At 40.1% G+C, this 21,271-nt stretch overlaps 2 protein-coding genes across 4 annotated transcripts in view; one reads left to right on the forward strand and one right to left on the reverse strand.

The window, feature by feature from the left end:
* Positions 1-14,102, reverse strand: part of LOC309701191 (N-chimaerin) — a 29,032-nt gene extending 14,930 nt beyond the window's left edge. Inside the window, exons 1-6 of one of the 3 annotated variants that reach the window (XM_082525258.1) lie at positions 13,939-14,102; positions 13,510-13,601; positions 7,678-7,716; positions 7,500-7,555; positions 710-741; positions 440-553 (exon numbers count right to left, since the gene is read on the reverse strand). In XM_082525258.1, the coding sequence (XP_082381384.1) occupies positions 440-553; positions 710-741; positions 7,500-7,555; positions 7,678-7,716; positions 13,510-13,528 (260 nt within the window). In that variant the 5' untranslated portion in view covers positions 13,529-13,601; positions 13,939-14,102. The other 2 variants (XM_082525259.1, XM_082525260.1) reach the window with 2 other exon arrangements.
* A 747-nt stretch (positions 14,103-14,849) lies between these two features.
* LOC309701184 (FERM, ARHGEF and pleckstrin domain-containing protein 1-like) overlaps positions 14,850-21,271 on the forward strand; it is a 69,932-nt gene continuing 63,510 nt past the window's right edge. Inside the window, exon 1 of the mRNA XM_082525237.1 lies at positions 14,850-15,134. The gene's annotated coding sequence lies outside the window, so the exon portion shown is untranslated. The remainder of the gene's footprint in view (positions 15,135-21,271) is intronic.

The raw sequence follows: 21,271 nt of genomic DNA on the forward strand, positions 1-21,271 counted from the left end.
GTTAGCTAATGATGTGCTACGTAATCGCTACCGACACACCTATGTTAGCATAATATAAACAGTGAAGCTGGAGGACAAACGCTAACTTTTTTCCACTCAATAGAAGTTAATGTGAGGGTTCCCGATGGTTAGGGACAAATGCAATTGCATGGCAGGATGTTGTAAAAGGACCAAACTTCAGTCAGGAGAACAAGTGAGAAAATCCATCCATAATACAAGGTTAGTCATTAATATACTGCTGCATTGCCTGGGCTGTAGTTACATCATAAGGTTTTAAAAACTGAGCTTTAAAATTAGCGGTAATAAAAACCGAAAGAGGCTGACAGTGATCACTGACTGTTTTAGGTGCTTGTAGATTAAATAAAACAAGATGCAAAGCATTAAAACATGTTAAAAACACAACAGCTCATGTTTGTTCTGTCTCCCCAAACTAGCATACCTTAGAGCCAGTGTGTAAGTGCCTGGCTGCCTCTGACTCTCTCTGATGAGGTAGCTGCCCTCTGCCTGACTCAGTAACTGGTCAGCCTCTTCTCTTGAGATCATCCCATGGAACCTGGATGCAAAAATAGCTAAATGTAAGCTTATTTGATAAACTGAAGAATCTAATGAAGAAAAATCCACATACCAATTGAAAATAATCCTCATTGTTTATAATGTAATGACACAAAGTGCTTAACACAATCTACTACTACAGAGAAAGCCAACTTACTCTCTGCCATAGTATTTAGGTCGGTTTTCCACCTGTAGGGGAGAGAAATGGTGATTGTTAAATAAACAAAAAATTAAAATAATCTCACAATACAGTGTGTAAAATGCTTTAACACTACACAAGTTGTGTGCTCTTGCTCAAAGAGCATGTAACATTTTCAGCATTTGAATGTAAGCCTCACTTAACACTCAGCTGTGTGTGTGTATGAGTGAGAGTTTGTGAGTGTGTGGGCATCAAGAAAATTGCATGAGTCAGATAAAAAGCAGAGCATCGTGTTATTCTCAGCAAAACTGCTGTTGAGCCAATAAATCAGCAAGGGCCTAACAAACAATGGTAAATAATAAGTTAAATGCCCTATGTCTGTGTGTGTGTCTGTGTGTGTGTGTCTGTGTGTGTGTGTGTGTGTGTGTGTGTGTGTGTGTGTGTGTGTGTGTGTGGGGGGGGGGGGGGGGTCTCAAACACCATAAGATGTAGATAAGGAGCAATCAGGGAATGGAAATCGAGCACTTGTACATGGAGTCACGATGGAAACAAGTTTTTATTTTTAGAAGAAATTGGAGCACAAACTAAATGCCTACTGACTCTAATGCAAAAGTGGTCAAGTTGGTAAAATCCCGAGGGGGGGCAGAATTAGTCTAGCTGTTGAGGAGAGAGGAGACATGCGATCTCTGCTGTCTGCCATGCACGTGCACCTCTGGACAGCGTCCAGATCTGCTCTGAGGCCTGTCAGTAAACCATGCATGCAATGGACATACTGTTGAGTGCAAGCTTGGGGGGGAAAGAAGCAAAAAGAAGCTTATCTTCAGTCTTTTCAAAGTTTTTGAATGAAATGATGAAATAAAAGGGCACAGAGGGAAATGGAAAGATTTTTTTCACAATGTGTCAGACAGGGCGTGGAAGCAAACACATGAAATTAAAAAAATAGTGGATCTGAATATATGTCGGTACCAGCATTTACAGAGGCCAATGAAAAAAGCTAAATAAAGATACTGCATGCTTGCTCACCAGAGGGCACTCTACAACTTACCGACATGTTTGGAACACCACAAACACAAAAACTAGCTGATCTGAACAGAGTCAGGCAAAAATAAATAAAAAATAAATAACAAATGTTAGGGAAATATGTTGTGTGTGCCTGAAAGGAAACTTAAAAAAAAAATTCAGCCAAAATATCAGACTTTTCACTAAATATTGGTGTCGGTGTCAGTATCAGTCTTTATTGGTCGGCTCTACTTTGAGCTAGGCTAAGACTCACCTCTGTTAAAACTCTTCATGCAAATCTAACCAGAACATTTTGAGTATTTCTGCTAATAGGCAAACTGAACCAAGTTAGTAATGATGTCACTAAATGCAGCTAAAGGTATGTATTTGCAAGTTGTATGTAGTCCACTCTGTGAGCCAAAGGTTCAGACTTTGCTATACACTTTTCTACTCTTGGATATCTGTGTGGTATCACTAAAAAGGGGATGGGACTAATATGGTCAGCACAGGCACACATATTTGCCTGTGAGCACAGAAGTAACACCCACCAACCTTCTGTTTAAAAGGTGCAACCAATCAGAACAAAGCTGGCCAAAAGGGAGAAGGAAGGGTCTTAACCCTTTAAGACCTACCATAGAACCAAGCCCGCCAGAGCTTATATTATATTTTTACATGCTGTAGGGCCAATTTTGGAAGCATTTCAAGTTGATATACATCAATACAACCATTATATCCCAAATTTTAATAATATGTCTGCATTAAGTGCATAGTAATTATATAAATTGCAAAAAAGTGCAATAAAGTACAAAAAAATGTAAAATCATTTTTGTTTTTTTAACATATATTTCTATTTAGAGAAATTTAAGAGGCTTATCCCTCAAAACTGTAAATACAAAAAATTTTCACAAAATAGTTTCCCACCACAGGAAATTTATTTTGAGTGTCTTCATAGTTTTATTTTTGAAATACACCAATTTTTATATACTGCAGGAAAAACGAAAAAAATTTGCAAAAAAAGCAGCATATGCATCAAAATAAACTATTTCCAGCAGTGCAATATGAGTCCTAAGCATCCCAGAAAAGACACAGAAAGTCATAAAGTCAAACATAACTTTTAAAAACACCAGTATAGGCTCATAAGGCCCTGATAGTAAAAAACTACATTTCCGCAAAATGACGTCACTTCCGGTTTTGGGCAGGAAATGGAGGACATGCGATAGTTCGCGCTGATGGACGTAGGAAGTGTTACAAACAGCTGATCGGATCGGCAAAGCGTGTTTCTGGAATATTATGTTTTTGTTGCTGCAAGTGCTTTTTATGGAGTTTTTGCAAAGATATATGTGGAAGGAAACCGTGACCGAGGACAAGCTGATAGCATAAGATGTAAGTACAACTCCTCTGGTTTCATATGCAAAAAAAATTATTGCGCTAGCTTACGTGGTTCCGGTTCTACAGGTATTTAAAAATAGTTACGCAAAACGGAGCGTGCTGCTCTGACCGGCTTTAAAGGGTTAAAACGGCTCATTTCTGAAAAATGTGAATTGAAGGTCACCAAGGCCCAATTTAAGATTCCAACAATAAAAATATGGAGATGGGAATTACCACAATAGATAACCTTTAAGGAAGAAAAGATAAAATATTACAGTAAAATTATACTTTATGGTCCCAATATGACATTTCTCTTCACAATTTATGTGGTCAAATCACCTTATAATATTTTTAATTTATGGCAAAAATAATTACCTTCCTCACACTCAGAATGTGAGGAAGGTAACTGGCAATACAATAATACAAGAGCAAAAAGAACAAGAGTAACTATGCTTCATGGAAAAGAAGTGATAAAAGACCAACAAGACCAAACATCATCGTCATCTGAAACAACTGCTAAATTAACCCTTCAGTTAATATCAACAGGAAAGCAGCTTTAACATGAAATCAATACTGAATGTTTAAAATATCAGTTATTGCACAGATGAGTACATTTTAAACTATTATGTGAACCAACTTGTCTAGAAAGTCTGAATCCGCTAAACCATGCCAGAAAATTTTAAACCATTATCACAGATTTACTGAAAATCTTTGAACTGTTCAGCCTATCCACATATTAAATTTCTGATACTATATTTCAGAAACATGTGGCTAGTAAATGTTTGTGATTATTATATGACCTTTTTCCTTCAGAGAGGTGTTGTTATGTTTTATCCACTCAAAAAACCTGGTCAAGAACAGAGTTTTTCATGGCACTACTCTTGCCTCTGTGCCCTTTAAAGCAAAGTCAAATCAATAAACCTACAAATGTTTTCAACACCAAGTCACTTAAATGCACTGCAGGCTGTGTTTGCTTCTTTAATGTTGTGTAATTGATTGTTTGATTGCACTGCTTTAAAAAATGTTATTGCCATAGCAGTAACACAGCGTAACCTCCGGTCCTCCAGCTAAAGGACACACACACTCTCTTTGTCTCCTTTGCACCACTGTTATGCACCACAAATTGTACCAAAAGTACCAGCAGCAGATAAGTGCTTATTGGTGCATCATTAAATCACATACGGCTGCACACCCAGGAGACAAAGTGGGGCTGCTGGTGGGGGGGGGGGTTCTGCTTGCTTCAAATAGGTCAGCGGTGACTACCAAACCAAGGCCAGGGCATCAGACACAACAGCTGCTCATTTTGCATACGCACGCACGCACGCACGCGCACACACACACACACAGCCTACTATCCTCCCATCATACCCTAAGATGACTGTCTTTACACGCAAAAACCAGATGTACAACCCCCCCATCCATCTTTATTAATCCCCCTTGGATTTCTCCAACCCATGCTGAGCAGATGTGCTGCTGCGTGGCATTTAGTGGACATCAGCATCATGCCAAACCACCTGCGTGCCCTGGGCTAGGACAAAACCTCTTCTCAATAAACTACTCCACCACTAACTAAGACATAAACACACTTCAGTTTGCTGTAATAATTAAATAAAGCTGTTACAAGTGAATTCGTTTGTGGGAATAACTGGATATTTCCTTACTACTTTAACAAGTGAAGCACCAAGCCTGCATTTTCAGAGGATGAGGATCAGCTGGAACACGACGCTAAGAGGTTTTTTCATGTCCTTTGTGTAGCTCTGGATTAGTGTAGCGTGTGACCTTTAGCACAACATAATTTCTGATCTCTCCCATCTATCCTGTTATGCCTGTTCCTCTGCTAACGAAGCAGAACAGCTTTGAGTACGGCAGGGACAGAGTGTGAAAAATCCTGTTAGATTGCCTTAATAATACCAAAGCTAAACATAATAAGAGCATGATATAGTGCCGGCTGACAACTTTAGATTAAAGACAGCTTGACAAATGTCGCCCCTGAAAAAAACTGAGAGGTGAAGTGCAGCAGAAAAAACAATCAGCCTTGGTACAAGCTGGGTCAGCAGTCTCTTTGAGGAGACAAACATGCTTACTCCAGACTTGATCTACACCAATAAGGTTTCTGTTGTTGGTTATTATCACACTCAACTGTCATTAAAACCAAGAACAGAAACTATGCTGATGCTAGAGATTCAGGGTAAAGGGGTCTCAAACTTACAGCTGAAGTCCTTTGCACGATTTCAGTAGATTTCACTTGAAAAATCCATAATGACACATGCCCATACGCTCTAAAACTTTTAACAGAACAGCGGGTTCTTACCAAAGCATGGAAAGAAGCAGTTTTCTGAAGTAAGAGCAAGTACAACAAGTACACATGTAGACTTCATCACCTGCTTCACATGCTATATACATGCAGAACCACAAGATGTCACGCTGGAGCTCAGCTGCTTCCAGTGGACTGCAGCCCAGCTCATTGCTAAATTCCCCCCAGGTGTCCTAAGAGCCAAAGCCTGGCCCCATAATTAAGCCCATGTAGTATGTCATTTATCGGAAGCCTGTTTCAGTTAAGTGCTATCGCATCAGCTGCACGAAGAACACCAATACAACTAGAGCAAGCTATATCCAACACTCACACTGTAGCATACACTGAACTTGACTAGATTTGTTGTGATAGCAGGTCAGAGGGCAAGCATGAAATGAAGTATGAGGCATGGACTGTAACTTTACCTGTCTACTGTCGTGGCACTGTTCAGCTTGCAGCAGGTCACTATTGCAAAACAATGATTACAGCAACCAGCTGCAGACCAGCATATTGGGGTCTGAGACAGTACGACTATGTGACAAAAGACTCAGGAGGCGCAGATAAACAATCATCAAGGAGCTCCACAAAAGCGAATCGGTCAAAGCGCTAGCAGAAAAATACAAGACAGGAAGGGATATGGATAGCACAAAGTACTGGGCTTTAATATACATGGATGGCCTGCCCAAGTAAAGTCTATGTGTAGGAAACACTGTCCCAACATCACGATATGGGTCTGTCCGCGCTCTGTTTCACCATGTTTGTGTATCTACTAGAGATGGCACGATACCACTTTTTTATGTCCAATACCGATATCATAAATTTGGATATCTGCCGATACCGATATGAATCCGATATAGTGTATTTTTTAATCAATAAAACAGTTTTTTTTAATATCTTGCTGCTTTTTGTATAAGTTCATACTCAAGTTAAAAAAAAAACAAAAAAAAAACAACAAAACACTAAAGCTATTCTGTTATACCTGTATGCAAAAAATACACTGCACCAAAAATATTTCATAGTTCAGCAATACTGATCAATCTAATAAACTTAAACCTACTCCATCCTCCCTATTCTGGTATTTTAAAGAGTACTTAGCAGAAATATTAAGCAACCTAACTAACAACAGCTTATCAAGCTTAAACGTGCTGCTGTTGTTCAGCCGCTGGTTTCCTCTTTCTGGCGCGAAGTGAGCAATAAACAAACAAGAGAGACGGACTTGTAACAGAAAAGCCGATCAGCTGATCATTGATCAGTTTCATGATTGAAGTAGAAGCAGCAGAGGGAGAGATAGAGAAGCAGTCGCTCCATATATCGGTTGTTAAGCTTAACGCAGGAATGCTTTACAAACATTCAGAGATGAACTTACACACTTGCTTTACTTCTCTCTGGGATAACTTCCTATTCTATTTAATGGATCAGATTACATTTTTTTTTTTCATTTCTCTCAGATATCCGATCCAGTAATTTACGTCAGTATCGGACCGATACCGATACGTAATATCAGATTGGTCCATCTCTAGTATCTACTCTGTGGCACTTAGAATATATGCACAGATATGCAGAAACAGACACACAAACGCAGAAAAGAATAAAGTTTTTTTTTTTCTTTTGGTGAACTGGCTGAACGTTTAGTTTAGAATTTAGTTAGTGCTCCTACCTGACTCACTTTTGTGTTCTTTATAAACTTTGGGGGCGACCAACATGCTAACATGGACACAATGCTGGACCACTTACCAAAACAAGCATAGGGAATGGATTTAAATAGTTATCAAATAGTTTTCTGCTGCTAACATTCAAAATCTCACTTGCAGAAACCTTAACTTTTAAAGAAGCAAAGGTTTATCCAGATAAAGGGATTGAGAAACATCACCACAAAATACTGCAAGTGAAAAATGCAATAAAATTGACAACTATGCTCCAAGTGTGACTGTCTTGTTGAGCTGACCGTAGAAAACATGTTAGAGAAGAAAAACTACTTTTGCATTTGAAGACGAGTTCAATGAGGATAAGAATTTGAGCAAAGCCTCGTGTGTATCTAGCAGATCTATTGATGTTTTTTCACTGCAACATCACACAGATAAAAAGCGGATTTCAAAATATGAGACGTGCTAGAATGTGCTGGTTGATAATAAGGACATGTGCTCTCACCTCAGAGGTGCAGGTGACTCTGCGTGGGTGAGGTGCCTCCTGCTGGAGCTGATACACTGTGACGGGAAAGAGGCCATGTTATAAAATCATCAAACAATCATTGAAAACAAAGAAGACAAAATATTTAGGTATGTTTGAAAAAAACAAACAAACAAACAAAAGGTATATTGATACTTACAGTAGGATTTCCACACTGGTGGCCTGTATTCATCATGATCTGAGGACACAGAAAGCTCTCATTTAATTCCTTTGATGCAGCACCCCCATGTGGAGAAAACATGACAGTGACGCAACAGCTCTGTGTCTAAATTTTAATTTTAATTCATTAAACATATAACTGCATCAGAATGCGGATGTATTGATCAAGTCATTATCTCTTTGACATTAGACCAGCGTAAAGAAAGGGGAAGCTTAATGTACAGACAAAAATCAAATGTTTTACAATCACATCAGGGAAGAGCATTACGATTTTAGGGCACTCACATGAATTTCACAGCTAAGCCTTGAAATTGCTGAAGCAAACAAGCCAAACAAACACAGAAATCTACGCTCCAACACTGACAGCATGACTGCTTTATTTTCTAGTCTGTATGCAATTACCTTGGGACATCAGAGTGATGGATTAAGTTTTTTCCACAGCAGAAACCACACAGAGCATAATTGGCGACTAAGTGGCTTAATGAATAAATCTACTCCGTGAAGCATAAAATGCTGTGAAAGATTCATTTATACCGTGGTTGCTTTTAAATGAGCTGTGCAGTGTTTATCTTTGTTACCCTCACACTAGCTTTTACTGTCAGCTCCCCTCCCTTCCTCAGGCCGTGTGAAATTAATTGTAGATGGATATCAACATCATGGCAGTGTTCCCCTGTAGTTTTATTCGGTTGTAACACACCATAAACAACACTGACAGTAGTATTAGCGAATGTGATTAAAACTAGAGATGGACCGATCCGATATTACGTATCGGTCCGATACTGACGTAAATTACTGGATCGGATATCGGAGGGATATATAAAATGTAATCTGATCCATTAAATATCAAAAAAGCACCTCACAAAACTTGCGACATGGCGTAACTCGGCTCATAACCGTAGCACGTAGCAGCAGTACGGGTCACGTGATAGAGCGGCTGTGTGTATTTGTAGCCTCGCTACCAAACCAGCATTTCATCTCCGAGGAAGTTATCCCAGAAAGAAGTAAAGCAAGTGTGTAAGTTCATCTCTGAATGTTTGTAAAGCATTCCAGAGTTAAGCTTAACAACCGATATATGGAGCGACTGCTTCTCTATCTCTCCCTCTGCTGCTGCTACTTCAATCATGAAACTGATCAATGATCAGCTGATCGGCTTTTCTGTCGCGAGTCCGTCTCTCTTGTTTGTTTATTGCTCACTTCGCGCCAGAAAGAGGAAACCAGCGGCTGAACAACAGCAGCACGTTTAAGCTTGATAAGCTGTTGTTAGAATTTATTTAATATTACTTTCTACACCAGGATCCTTTTCTACGTAGCTGACGGCTGGTAACTGTGCAGGGGCGGATCTAGCAAAGTTTAGCCAGGGGGGCCGATAGGGCACGAACAGGGAAAAGGGGGCACAAAGACATATTTTTCTTTCTTATTCTCATTTAAAATGTCTGGCTTTTAATAAATAATTATCTGAATCTTACATCCAAAGTTTTAATCTGATGTAAAATATATAGAAGTCCATTACTGTATATAGTAACTATTAAGTCTAATATACCCTAGTAAGCTATAGTACTTCATCATCTGTGCAGTCTGCAATTTTGTTGAAGAAAGATGTTGAATCTATTTAATTATTCTTGAAAAATAACTGATTTCTGTGCATTTTTTTTTCACACTGCATCAAATTATAGTTTATTACGTCAATTAAGCATCATGAGGTGGAGGGTGGGTGGTTCCCTATTTTTTTTTTTTTTTTTTTTGCTGGGAGTTTTAGAATCCTATTAGTTAGGTTGCTTACTCTTTAAAATACCAGAATAGGGAGGATGGAGCAAGTTTAAGTTTATTAGATTGATCAGTTTTGCTGAACTATGAAATATTTTGGGTGCAGTGCATTTTTTGCATACAGGTATAACAGAATAGCTTTAGTGTTTTGTTTTGTTTTTAACTTGAGTATGAACTTATACAAAAAGCAAGATATTAAAAAAAACAGTTTTATTGATTAAAAAACACACTATATCGGATTCATATCGGTATCGGCCGATATCCAAATTTATGATATCGGTATCGGACATAAAAAAGTGGTATCGTGCCATCTCTAATTAAAACCGAAACACTTTTGGCCCCAGGCGCTGGTGTGGAGTCTGGGTGAACACTTGCGGAGCTGCTGAGCACTTCTACTCAAAGACACCCATTGTGGCGCCTGTAAAATCCCAAGGTACACATTTAAATTATGCACTTTACATCTATTGCATGTGTTGTTACTGCAATGACCTCAATTCCCAACAGAAATGAGATTTAACACTTCCACTTGTACTGGGACAAAGTGAGTCTTGTTACATAAGCATGACAAAGGCATCATCGGTCACTACGACATGCTGTTTACTTTATCCTTTATGTGCCGTAAAGCATAAAACAGGTTGTTAAAGAGGAATCAGTCACGTAGTTGCAATGAATGATGTCTTGCTTCTTTGTACTTCATTATACTGCAGTTTCTATTCGCTTTGTTTATATCTTATTCTGCTCTGAGTTTGGCATTTTGTGTATATTCACAGCACTGAGCAAAGGTTTTGAGTTACTCCTCATCTTTTCATCTGGTGTCCAGGATTTCTGAAGCTTTTTCAAAGTTTTCCTTTGGACACTGGCTGCTTCTTCACTCTTTTTTAGTCCTGTCCTTGTGTCTCACTTGAGTTAGCATATAAAAACATCCTCGCATACACCAAGGCGAAAAGATGCAGGAAGAAGAAAATCTTACGAACCTACACTTTCTACAAATAAATATTTTATAAGGTTATTTACAGTAGCAGAATGCCTATATGCATACATGTAAATGTACCTATACATTTACACATAACCACAAAAACATACAGACAACTCCAAAGCAAAACAAAAAAAATAAGCATAGCAATTTTGAACTGAGTTACTGGCCATTGTATACAAACCATTAAAGATATAGCTTATCTGACTCATGCTGTGAAAAGTGAGATGTGATTTATAAAGTGTCATGTTCACAGTGCTATGTAAAGCTTGTTTTTGATGATTCCATAGTTAGTAATGCTTAAATTAGCTAGCTTTGTTTCAAAGCACTCTGAGAAAAGTAGTTTTCTCGTTTGCTCAGCAAAACTGTCTTATATCACATAACTTCTGCAGTATAGCAGGTAATATTTCACATATTGCTTTGAACAGTCAATTAGATTATTTCCACTCTTTTTGTACATACAAACATATCAAAAATATCGTTTGTGAAAATAATTAAGAAATCCTACACTGAACATCTAACAAAAACTAAATTAAAATACTTAAAGTGGACCCCTATTTTGTGTCACATATATAGGGTTACAGCTTCTACAGAGTTTCAAATTATGAGGTCAGTATGTGTACAGTAATCCCTGTGAGCCAAAGGCTCAGGGTTTGGACTGCTCTGAACACAGTGTTTGAGCTTTTCGGCTGATGTGTGATGTCAGTGAGAGGAGATACCTGCTGTTTTTGAACAACAGCCAATAGCAGAAAGTTAGCTTAAAGTGGAGAGTTTTAGATAGCTGTTCAGGTCCTGTGTGAAGGCAAATCATAAGATGAATTAAGCTTATTTTAAACATTAGGCCATGCAAAGCTACTTTAGCAGAATCCAAGACCAAAAATTTGAAACTGGAAATCAGTACAAAAGGTCCTCTTTAACCCAGGCCTCGAAAATATATTTTTGTCAGCATCTGGCCAATTCAGAAATGTATTCCGTCTTCCATCTTCTTTGCATGGGTAAAACTAACAGTCCGCTTCCTGTCCTTGTGTACAGAGGCCACTCTACAAGCCTTATCTATTCAACACTTGTCGTCTCGGTATCCTGTCTTCAAAATAACTCCAAATCCTCCCCGGGCAATCGTCTCACCCTCCTTTTCTTGAGGTAACACAGGCTCAAAGATACACAAACTAACAAGAACCCAGACAAAACACACGGACTGTTCACACTCCCGGCATCTGCAACAACAAATGGGCACTTTTCCTCCTTCATAACACATGTAAGAAACACTTGGCCCTTTGCTACATTCAGAAAATAAGGGTTACAGTAAATTGCCTCGTATATTTACATTAAAAAAGAAAACTTTAAAATACAACGGGTTGCTAAAGATTAAACGCTTATGACCTCTTAACAAAGTCACATTTCAAATACGAGCTGTTAGCGGATTGTCTGATGTCCTGAAAGGAATGAAAAATAAAATAAAATAAAGTGAAACCACTGATGGCTATGATATTATATATCATATCATTAAAATACTATCAATATGTAGAGCTAGTTGCAACACTGAGAGCTTGGCTGTTTATTACAGCTACCAGGGGCACATCAGCAATATAATATAATATAATATAATATAACCAGCTCGCACTCGAACGGTTCGCAGCCGAGTGTGAAGCAGCGGGAATGAGGATCAGCACCTCCAAATCCGAGGCCATGGTTCTCAGGTGGAAAAGGGTGGAGTGCCCACTCCGGGTCGGGGATGAGTTCCTGCCCCAAGTGGAGGAGTTCAAGTATCTCGGGGTCTTGTTCGCGAATGATGGGAGAAGGGAGCCGGAGATCGACAGACGGATTGGGGCTGCGGCTGCAGTAATGCGGACGTTGCACCGGTCCGTCGTGGTGAAGAGGGAGCTGAGTGTAAAAGCGAAGCTCTCAATTTACCGGTCGATCTACGTCCCTACCCTCACCTATGGCCACGAGCTGTGGGTAGTGACCGAAAGAACGAGATCGCGGATACAAGCGGCAGAAATGAGCTTCCTCGGAAGGGTGGCTGGCCTCTCCCTTAGAGATAGGGTGAGAAGTTCGGCCATCCGGGAGGGGCTCAGAGTAGAGCAGCTGCTGCTCCACATCGAAAGGAGCCAGCTGAGGTGGTTCGGGCATCTGACAAGGATGCCCCCTGGGCGCCTCCTGGGTGAGGTGTTCCAGGCATGTCCCACCGGGAGGAGGCCCCGGGGCAGACCCAGGACACGCTGGAGAGATTATATCTCTCGGCTGGCCTGGGAACGCCTTGGTATTCCCCCGGACAAGCTGGAGGAGGTGGCTGGGGAGAGGGAGGTCTGGGCCTCTTTGCTTAGGCTGCTGCCCCCGCGACCCGACCCCGGACAAAGCGGATGACGATGGATGGATGGATGGATGGATGGATAATATAATATAATATATATGTATATAAAAACCACTGAACGATGACTTTTACTTTTGAAGGAAATTTTACTTATAATGGGAATACTTATCTACACCGATTCAATTCAATTTTATTTATATAGCGCCAAATCACAACAACAGTCGCCTCAGATTTGACATATTTATATTGCACATATTATGTGAGTCATAATAAAAATGAATAAAGAAAAAGAAAAAAAGAAGATGAGAAAGACGAACATGAGGAGCCTGTAGAGAATTTACAGAGCTTGTCTTGGAAAAGCAAAATATATTTGGCACAACAGTGCATTCAGATCATACTTTTGATTGCAAAAGATGGTAGACAGTACATCTTGTTAAAAAAACAACAACCCAAAAACCAAACCATAATTAAAAACAAAGTGTCCTGGAGTCCATAAGAGATGCTATAAAGAATTATAACTGCAAACTGAACCACTTATGGCTATAATGCAATACTAGTTTTCCTTATTTAAAGGATCTGGATTTTTCTTCATTAAATCAAGTCTACTATTTGAAACTTCTGTGAATACGACCACTGACCACTTTTCATTTTTAAACAACATGTTTAAACAACAGATTGGAAGTTAATCATAAACAAATTAACACACCATTCTTAAATCCATAAGACATTCCAGGGACAATCGTGTACTGTGAGATGCTGCTTACCAAAGACATTTAGGGCCATCTTGATTCTAAGATAATAATGATGATGAACAATTAGGCAACAGATCCAAATTTCCACCCTCTCAGTTTAAATCCTGAAAGAGAAGAGGACACAAGCGGAACAAGGTGAGAGTGCAGCCGCAGCTGGAGGTGAGCTACCCGGGTCAGAGTAAAACCAGCTGAGTAATCAGCCACAATAACAGATAACCACGGTATATAAGAAAGCTAACGTTAGCGGATTCACTTTAGTTGGTAGGCTGTCCTGGAGGATAAGGCGGCGCTGGTGGACCCTTTTCTTTTAAAGTTACACTGTGAAGACAAAGCATTTGCTTCGTAGCAAAATAAAAGTGCAACAAACACGGCTCCCAACAATGTGAGAACACACGCTGGTTTTAGTAGCCCAAAGGTTAGCCAATAAGACGTGGTACTCACATCCCCATTCTACATTATAGTCGCCATCTTGCTGGGTCACGTGATCAGTCTCACCCTCTCTCCCTCTCGCTTTCTCTCTCTCTGTCGCTCTCTCGCTCTCTCGTAACTATGGCAACAGACCTGGCTGATGCTGCTTCGTGGCAAAGAAAGACGTCGTCGATGTGGGGCTGAGGTTTTCTTTTCGCCTCGTAGAATTAGTATTTGCTTTTATTGGTTGTCGTGGAATGCGACAAGTGCAATGAAAAAGTGAAAGAGAGAACCAACCACAAGAATATGAGCTTGTTCAACCAATTTATACCGCTTTCGTGAGCAGTACATATGGTACACATATAAAAACAGTTGTTCTGCCGGAAAGCCTCGTGGCCGGTTAGCTCAGTTGGTTAGAGCGTGGTGCTAATAACGCCAAGGTCGCGGGTTCGATCCCCGTACGGGCCATTTCCAGCTTTTGTTTTTTTTTTTTCCCCAAAAAACCCCCTTTGATTTTAATTATAACAAATCATTTTTTCAACCTAATAAAAAAAGAATGTAAACCATCGCTGTTAGGTGAAATGATAGAAAAAACTCAAAAAATTCGACATTAAATTGTAAAAATTGTCAAATTAAAGTGAAAAATTTGTATGAAGTCTCCATTGTGTTGTAGTCCTTACTAGTAGTTGTGTAATTCTGTAATTTCCCATTACCCATTGTGTAATTTTGGATTATCTTCAATATTGATATAAAATTCAAATGTTTTAATCTAAGCAATGTTTACTTTACTCCTATTATATTCTGATATAGTCTGTTTTCTGGGGCCTGAATAATTTGAATCTCTATTAAGTTAAATAGGCTGTAAAGTGCTCATTGTGAGAAACAAACCAATGGCCAACACCTTACTCAGGCCGTGCGATGGCGCTGCTGAGCCGCCCAAGTTGCATTTTCTCTCCCTGACACCACCACCACCAGTGCCGGGGCGCACGGAGCGCTGGAGGCGGTGTGTGTTGCTCTTTATTGTTCCAGTAGAAAGCTCAGTGCGCGGCTTCCCACATTTGTCTGAATGGCTGCCGCGGACAAACCACGTCCCACCTGAGAGGGAGCGGTTCAGCTGCAAGCAAGAGGAGCACCGCGTTCAAAACTTACAGCGTGGATTTTACCATCTGCGGTGGACATAAAAAGCTCTCACGGACGCACATTCAGTGGATCCTGGAGGAAGAGGGGGGGTAAGGAAACCGTGCCATCCGGATTGTGAAGCGAGCTTAAACGCAGTGTTTCTGGTATTCCTCGCACAGTAGGTGCAGATTCAGACACCTTTACTGCATTATGTAGACCAGTTTCTAGGAATAGGAGTCGTTGCTTTTTTAAAATGCAACAGTGGGTTAAGCGCGATGAGTCCGATATCTTAAGTCTAAGCTCGCTTCGATTGCAGCCACCAGTCTGTTCGTTTTCCTAATCGGCTGAGCTTTAGGAGGTCCAGCAGAGCTTCTGTTACTGTAAGCTTAAAGATAGACGAGGATATGCTCCTCCGATTACTGCTACATAAAACTTCAAGATTATTATAGTTTTAACACTTTAATCTTGAATATTTTCCACTTTATTAGTAATTCCAGTATTTTGTATTAATAATGCCACACACACATGCACACACCAGCTCAGTCCCTGGACTGTGAGCAGGTTGCCTTGGCCTACTGACATCTTTGCCCTGGGCTAAAGGATTACTCTGCTAACCCACATTGTAGGGTTCTCTCTGCCAACTGTACTCTGTACTGTATGAGTACGTCTCTAAATGTGGCTCGTCGAAGTGTGCGTGCGTGCGCGTGCACCTAACAAAGCTGCTAGTTGATCTTTGGTGTTCTCAGAGACAATCCCCCTTTCACAGTGTGCACCTTTTAGGTGTCACAATCAGCTGGTAAACAAATCCCCTCCCTTTATTGATTTCTGAGAGACACATACTCTTCTTGGACCCCCTCCATCTTTCAGCATGAGGTCACAGGGTCAGCATCCATGATCAACAATGGTTGGGTGCTCAGGTGGAAATGCTGCCTGTTTGGTTTTGCAATCAGTATGACATGGTATTGATTGCCACGTGGTGTTGATGTTGCACTCCATTTCTTGCCCACACATACACACACAATACAATCTCTCCTGAGGGCAGTAGAGCAGCTTAATGGCTCAGCAGGTGGATGGTGTCACCTTGGTGGAGTCAAGCCCAGCCACTGATCTGTCAAGGAGCGCAGGTGTAGCGGGCTCGCTGTGTCATAGCCTTGATCTCACCCTCGCCAATGCTTGTCGGCTTGGGTGTCATTTTTCACTCGACTCATGTAGAATACACAGAGTGAAAATGTACACAACAAACAACACTGTCAGGTAATGGATCCCCTTTAGTGTTCATTGGCTTAGTGCATGTATTAGTTTTATTGTGTGAGTTTCGGCGGTGGGGTTAGGGGTGGGTGTAAATATATGGGACATAATCTGGAAGCAAGATCCACTTGCTTAGCTGTTTCCACACCTTCCCACCATATGTCGCTACTCAGGATGCCCTCACCAGAACACACAGGGATTTTTTTTTTCTGCACAAAACAATGCTCAGTATGCACCTTCCGACTGACCTACTGACTGATAGTTGCGTGCATGTGTAGTCACCAAAAGATGGACATAGCAACATAACATCAGCCACTGTTTTTTAAGCCTTAAAAATGTTCCCAGTGCTAGTTATTTGGAGCTTTTTTTGGAACTGAATTAACAGCTAGCTCTAAATAGCTCTGTTATCAAGATGCATCTGTAGAGTTTAAGGGCATGTCATACAGACACAATATCTGTTAAGCATCAGCTCTAACCAACACTGATGCGCAGACTTCATGAACTAGGGGTAACACACAAAAAGCCATGTCATTTGTCAAATATTTGTCATTCATTAAAAAAAGAGCTTCTGACATGATGGAGAAGTATCAGTGATCAGTGACTCCAGTTCAGTTTCTTGGGCTTATTTTTTAACAATATATTCCTTACAGTTTTTGTGAAAGATTTATGTTGCTTGTAATTCTGTAAATTCAACAATTTTAACATTGAAGTTGGAGGTTCTGATCCAAGAAAATCCTGATACAGTGGTATGCGAACAGCTAAGTAGGGAATAATTCAAACATATTTACCACTAGAGCCTATGTCTCAAGTACTTGGAAAGAAGGCAAATAGAGTTCTTTTGGTATGTGAACATGTTGTCATGTTCACATACCAAAGTAAAGAAGCCTCTTGGAACAAAGAGGCTTCTTTAGTTCTATAACAACCTATGGAGAGTCCCTGGTATATAACCCTTAGTTTTCACATCCAATGGTTCTTTTACTCTGATTCAAATCAGTTGATGAGTTTGTAAACTTGTAGCTTTTCCCTGTAATTTGACTTCTTTTTACACAGAGTAGAATCCAAGTGAACTAAAATGCATCACAGTCAAAGGAGCTTGCAAAGAAAAGCGTCTGGACTTCTTTAAGTTACTTGAAGACGTTTCACCTCTCATCCGAGAAGCTTCTTCAGTTCTAAGGTCAAATGGTGGAGAGTCCCAGATATAAACCTAGTGGGAGTAACCCCCCACAGAGGGACAAAAGGACCCCCTGATGATCCTCTAATCGCCTTAGCCAAGGTGTGAAACTGGGTGTGGGTCCCAATCAGCCAGAGTTTCGGGTGAGTTCATTGTGAAACCTGGCCCCACCTTATCATGCGAATTCCTGAGATGACCTGGATGACTGAGAACCTTCACAGACATAAAATGCATCACTACAAACCAGATGAGAATGTTATTGGCCATATGTGTCCGGAGAGGGGAGCAACAAAAGTAAATGCAGGGAAAGGGTCCTGTGTTGATCTCCTATTAGAGAACATGTAGAATTTACATTTTCATTTGACTGCGAGTTGCTAGCCTATACATACCTTTCCACTTCTATAGTACCTTGCTGCATCCCAGAATGCAAAGCATACGTGGCTATGGGAAATGTTTCTGTAGCTCAAACTTACAACGTATTAGAGATGGACCGATCCGATATTACGTATCGGTATCGGTCCGATACTGACCTAAATTACTGGATCGGATATCGGAGAAAAATAAAAAATGTAATCCGATCCATTAAATATCACGAAAGCACCTCACAAAACTTGCAACACGCTGTAACTCACCTCAGAACATTAGCACGTCGGAGCAGTATGCATCACGTGATAGAGCGGCTGTGGCATGCGGGACCTGTCGGTGGTCTGGATAGCATGTGGAGCTTCGCTAGCAACCCGGCATTTCATCTCCGACAAAGTTATCCCCGAGAGAAGTAAAGCAAGTGTGTAAGTCCATCTCTGAATGTTTGTAAAGCATTCCTGCGTTAAGCTTAACGAGCGACTGCCTCTTCTTGCTGCTACTTCAATCGTGAAACTGCTTAAATGATCAGCTGATCGGCTTTTCTGTCGCGAGTCCGTGTCTCTTGTTTGCTTTTGGCCCACTTTGCACCAGACAGAGGAAACCAGCGGCTGAACAACAGCAGCACGTTTAAGCTTGATCAGCTGTTGTTAGAATGTATTTAATGTTACTTTCTACTCCAGGATCTTTTTCTACGTAGCTGACGCTGGTAACTGTGCAGGGGCGGATCTAGCAAAGTTTAGCCAGGGGGGCCGATAGGGCATTAACAGGGAAAAGAGGGCACAAAGACATACTTTTCTTTCTTATTCTCATTTAAAATGTCTAGCTTTTAATTATTTAATATTTATCTGAATCTTACACCCAAAGTTTTAATCTGATGTAAAATGAATAGAAGTCAATTACTGTATATAGTAACTATTAAGTCTAATATATATACCCTAGTAAGCTATAGTACTTTTTCCTTTGGGAAGGTACCATCTGTGCAGTCTGCAATTTTGTTGAAGAAAGATGTTGAATCTATTTAATATTTCTTGAAAAATAATTGATTTCTGTGTATTTTTTTTCACACTGCATCAAATTAAGGTTGATTACGTCGATTAAGCATCATGAGGTGGAGCGTGAAGGGTGGTTCCCTATTTTTTATTTATTTATTTTTGTTGTTGCTGGGAGTTGGAACCCTATTAGTTAGGTTGCTTAATATTTATGCTAAGTACTCTTTAAAATACCAGAATAGGGAGGATGGTGTAGGTTTAAGTTTATTAGATTGATCAGTATTGCTGAACTATGAAATATTTTTTTTTGCATACAGGTATAACAGAATAGCTTTAGTGTAGTTGTTGTTTTAAACTTGAGTATGAACTTATACAAAATGCAGCAAGATATTTAAAAAACAGTTTTGTTGATTAAAAAACACTATATCGGATTCATATCGGTATCGGCAGATATCCAAATTTATGATATCGGTATCGGTATCGGACATAAAAAAGTGGTATCGTGCCATCTCTACAACGTATACCTGGTATTTGATTCTGATTGAGGTGTGATCACATTCACACCATAAATGAACCGCTTTGGAATGGGTTACAGTCTGAATTTGAATTTTGGAGACTTTAGCTATGTTCCAATAACCTTGGAAGTCAGAACTCTAGAATGACTTCACTTCCTAGCTAGTGTGTTCCAACAGTAAAGTCAGAAAAGCAAGAAAATCAGGATTTGTTTTGGTTTTTAGCATTGTAGAGCCATTCATGTATGACTAGCTATACAGCATATTTGTTTGTCGGAACTTAAAAACACGCCTGTGGCACACGCATGGATAGAGCCTAGTCAGTGCTCTGCATATGGCTTGTTTAGCGAGTCATGAATATACAACGGCGGCAGTCCAGATTAAAAATTTTACAGTTTTACTGCTTGTACATTAACTGCTGCCATCTTGTATTATTCATTCTTGATTGTTGGGGTTGCTTTGACTTTCTGAGTAGGAAATTCAAGTTAAGGGGGCATTCCAGATTAAACTGGGAACTCAGAAATTTTGATTTCTTGATCTGGAACTCAGCATTAGTCCCACCCTACCATCATGTCTGCTATTCTGGTCATATGATTCAAGGTTTGAGTGGGGCTAAATCACCTGTGAAAGGGATCCCAGGACTGCACTGTAGCACGCTGATTGCTGGTGAGCTACCACAGAGGTGGTCAAAGTCAAAGTCCTTCTATGAGCAAGTCTGGTATCATGGGCATCTTAGTAACGCCTCTGGGCCATTATTTTGGCGGTTACTTTGAAGCACTATCTAAATGAGCTTTCATTTAAGTTACCACAGGAAATCAAAACTACTTGTGTAGTTTTGATTGCTGACGTTATCCACCAAATAAGGTTTTATAAATCCTTTCTCATGGATCTTTGAGGGCCATATCGCTCTCTTGCTATCTCTGGTATTGGACATATGTGTTATGCCACTAGCAGGATATCTGTAATATCCTGATATAACTGTGATAGGAAAAAGTAACTGAGGCCAGAGATTATGTGCTAGTTAGTCTTTTAAATTTGTGTGGGCAGTACTTCCATGAATATTTTCAGGTTTGGGACTGTTTGTCAAACAAAGACGTTTAAAGATTTCCACAGACATTTCAAGGAATGTGTAACACTTTTTTTCCCCGGCATGCATATTCTAATTTTTTTATAAATTACATTATGATCAAATGATTGTGTTATGACTATGCTGATCCAACCTTATGAGGTGAGGCAAGTGGGTCCTTACTATTTGTAAATGTTTGTATTATTCAGAGTTTTTCTGAGAATATTACCCCAGCTCTACCGTGTTACTTTCTCTCTACAGTGGCCCTGACACAGTGCTGTTTAAATATGACTGCAAAGCTCCCTTCATTAGCCTAGCAGTGCACCTGTGTTAGTTTCATCTTGTGATCAGTGATCCTTTTTCACAGCACAGTTTCTGCTGCTCCTTTTGTCAATAATTTAGCTTTTTTTTTAACCAGCACACTCATCAGTCTGTGTACAGACTTCCAGCTTCTTGCATCTCATTTGGCCTTGACATTTTAACCAAACTGCCGATTGCTAGACCTGTTTCACAGCCGACTGACTCTCCCCATTGTGCAAGCTTACACAGATTATGTAATGTCAGACTTCTCACTTCAAAAATGACAAAGCGTTATCTAATTTTTTAACAGATTGGGGTCAGAGTTGGTAATCCTTTGTATGAAAACGATCTGAATCAAATTGGTAACTTTTCTCCCTGTATGACATAAGGCTGTCTCTCATGCACTTGCAATCACATCCGATTCTCTTAGCTTGGCTTCCCTCTGGCAAACTCTTGGGAAACTTTCAGCTAGTTCAAAGCCTGGTTGAGAGGCCTAGGTCCCCCTGAGTTAAAGCCCCACTGCTGGAAGCTCCCACAGTAGCTTCCTTTGTGCCTGCATGAGCAGCTTGCTCTGTATTCCTCTCTTGCACAACAAAAC

Source organism: Aulonocara stuartgranti (assembly GCF_965226115.1).
Source record: "Aulonocara stuartgranti genome assembly, chromosome: 23".
NCBI classification, from domain to species: Eukaryota; Metazoa; Chordata; class Actinopteri; order Cichliformes; family Cichlidae; genus Aulonocara; species Aulonocara stuartgranti.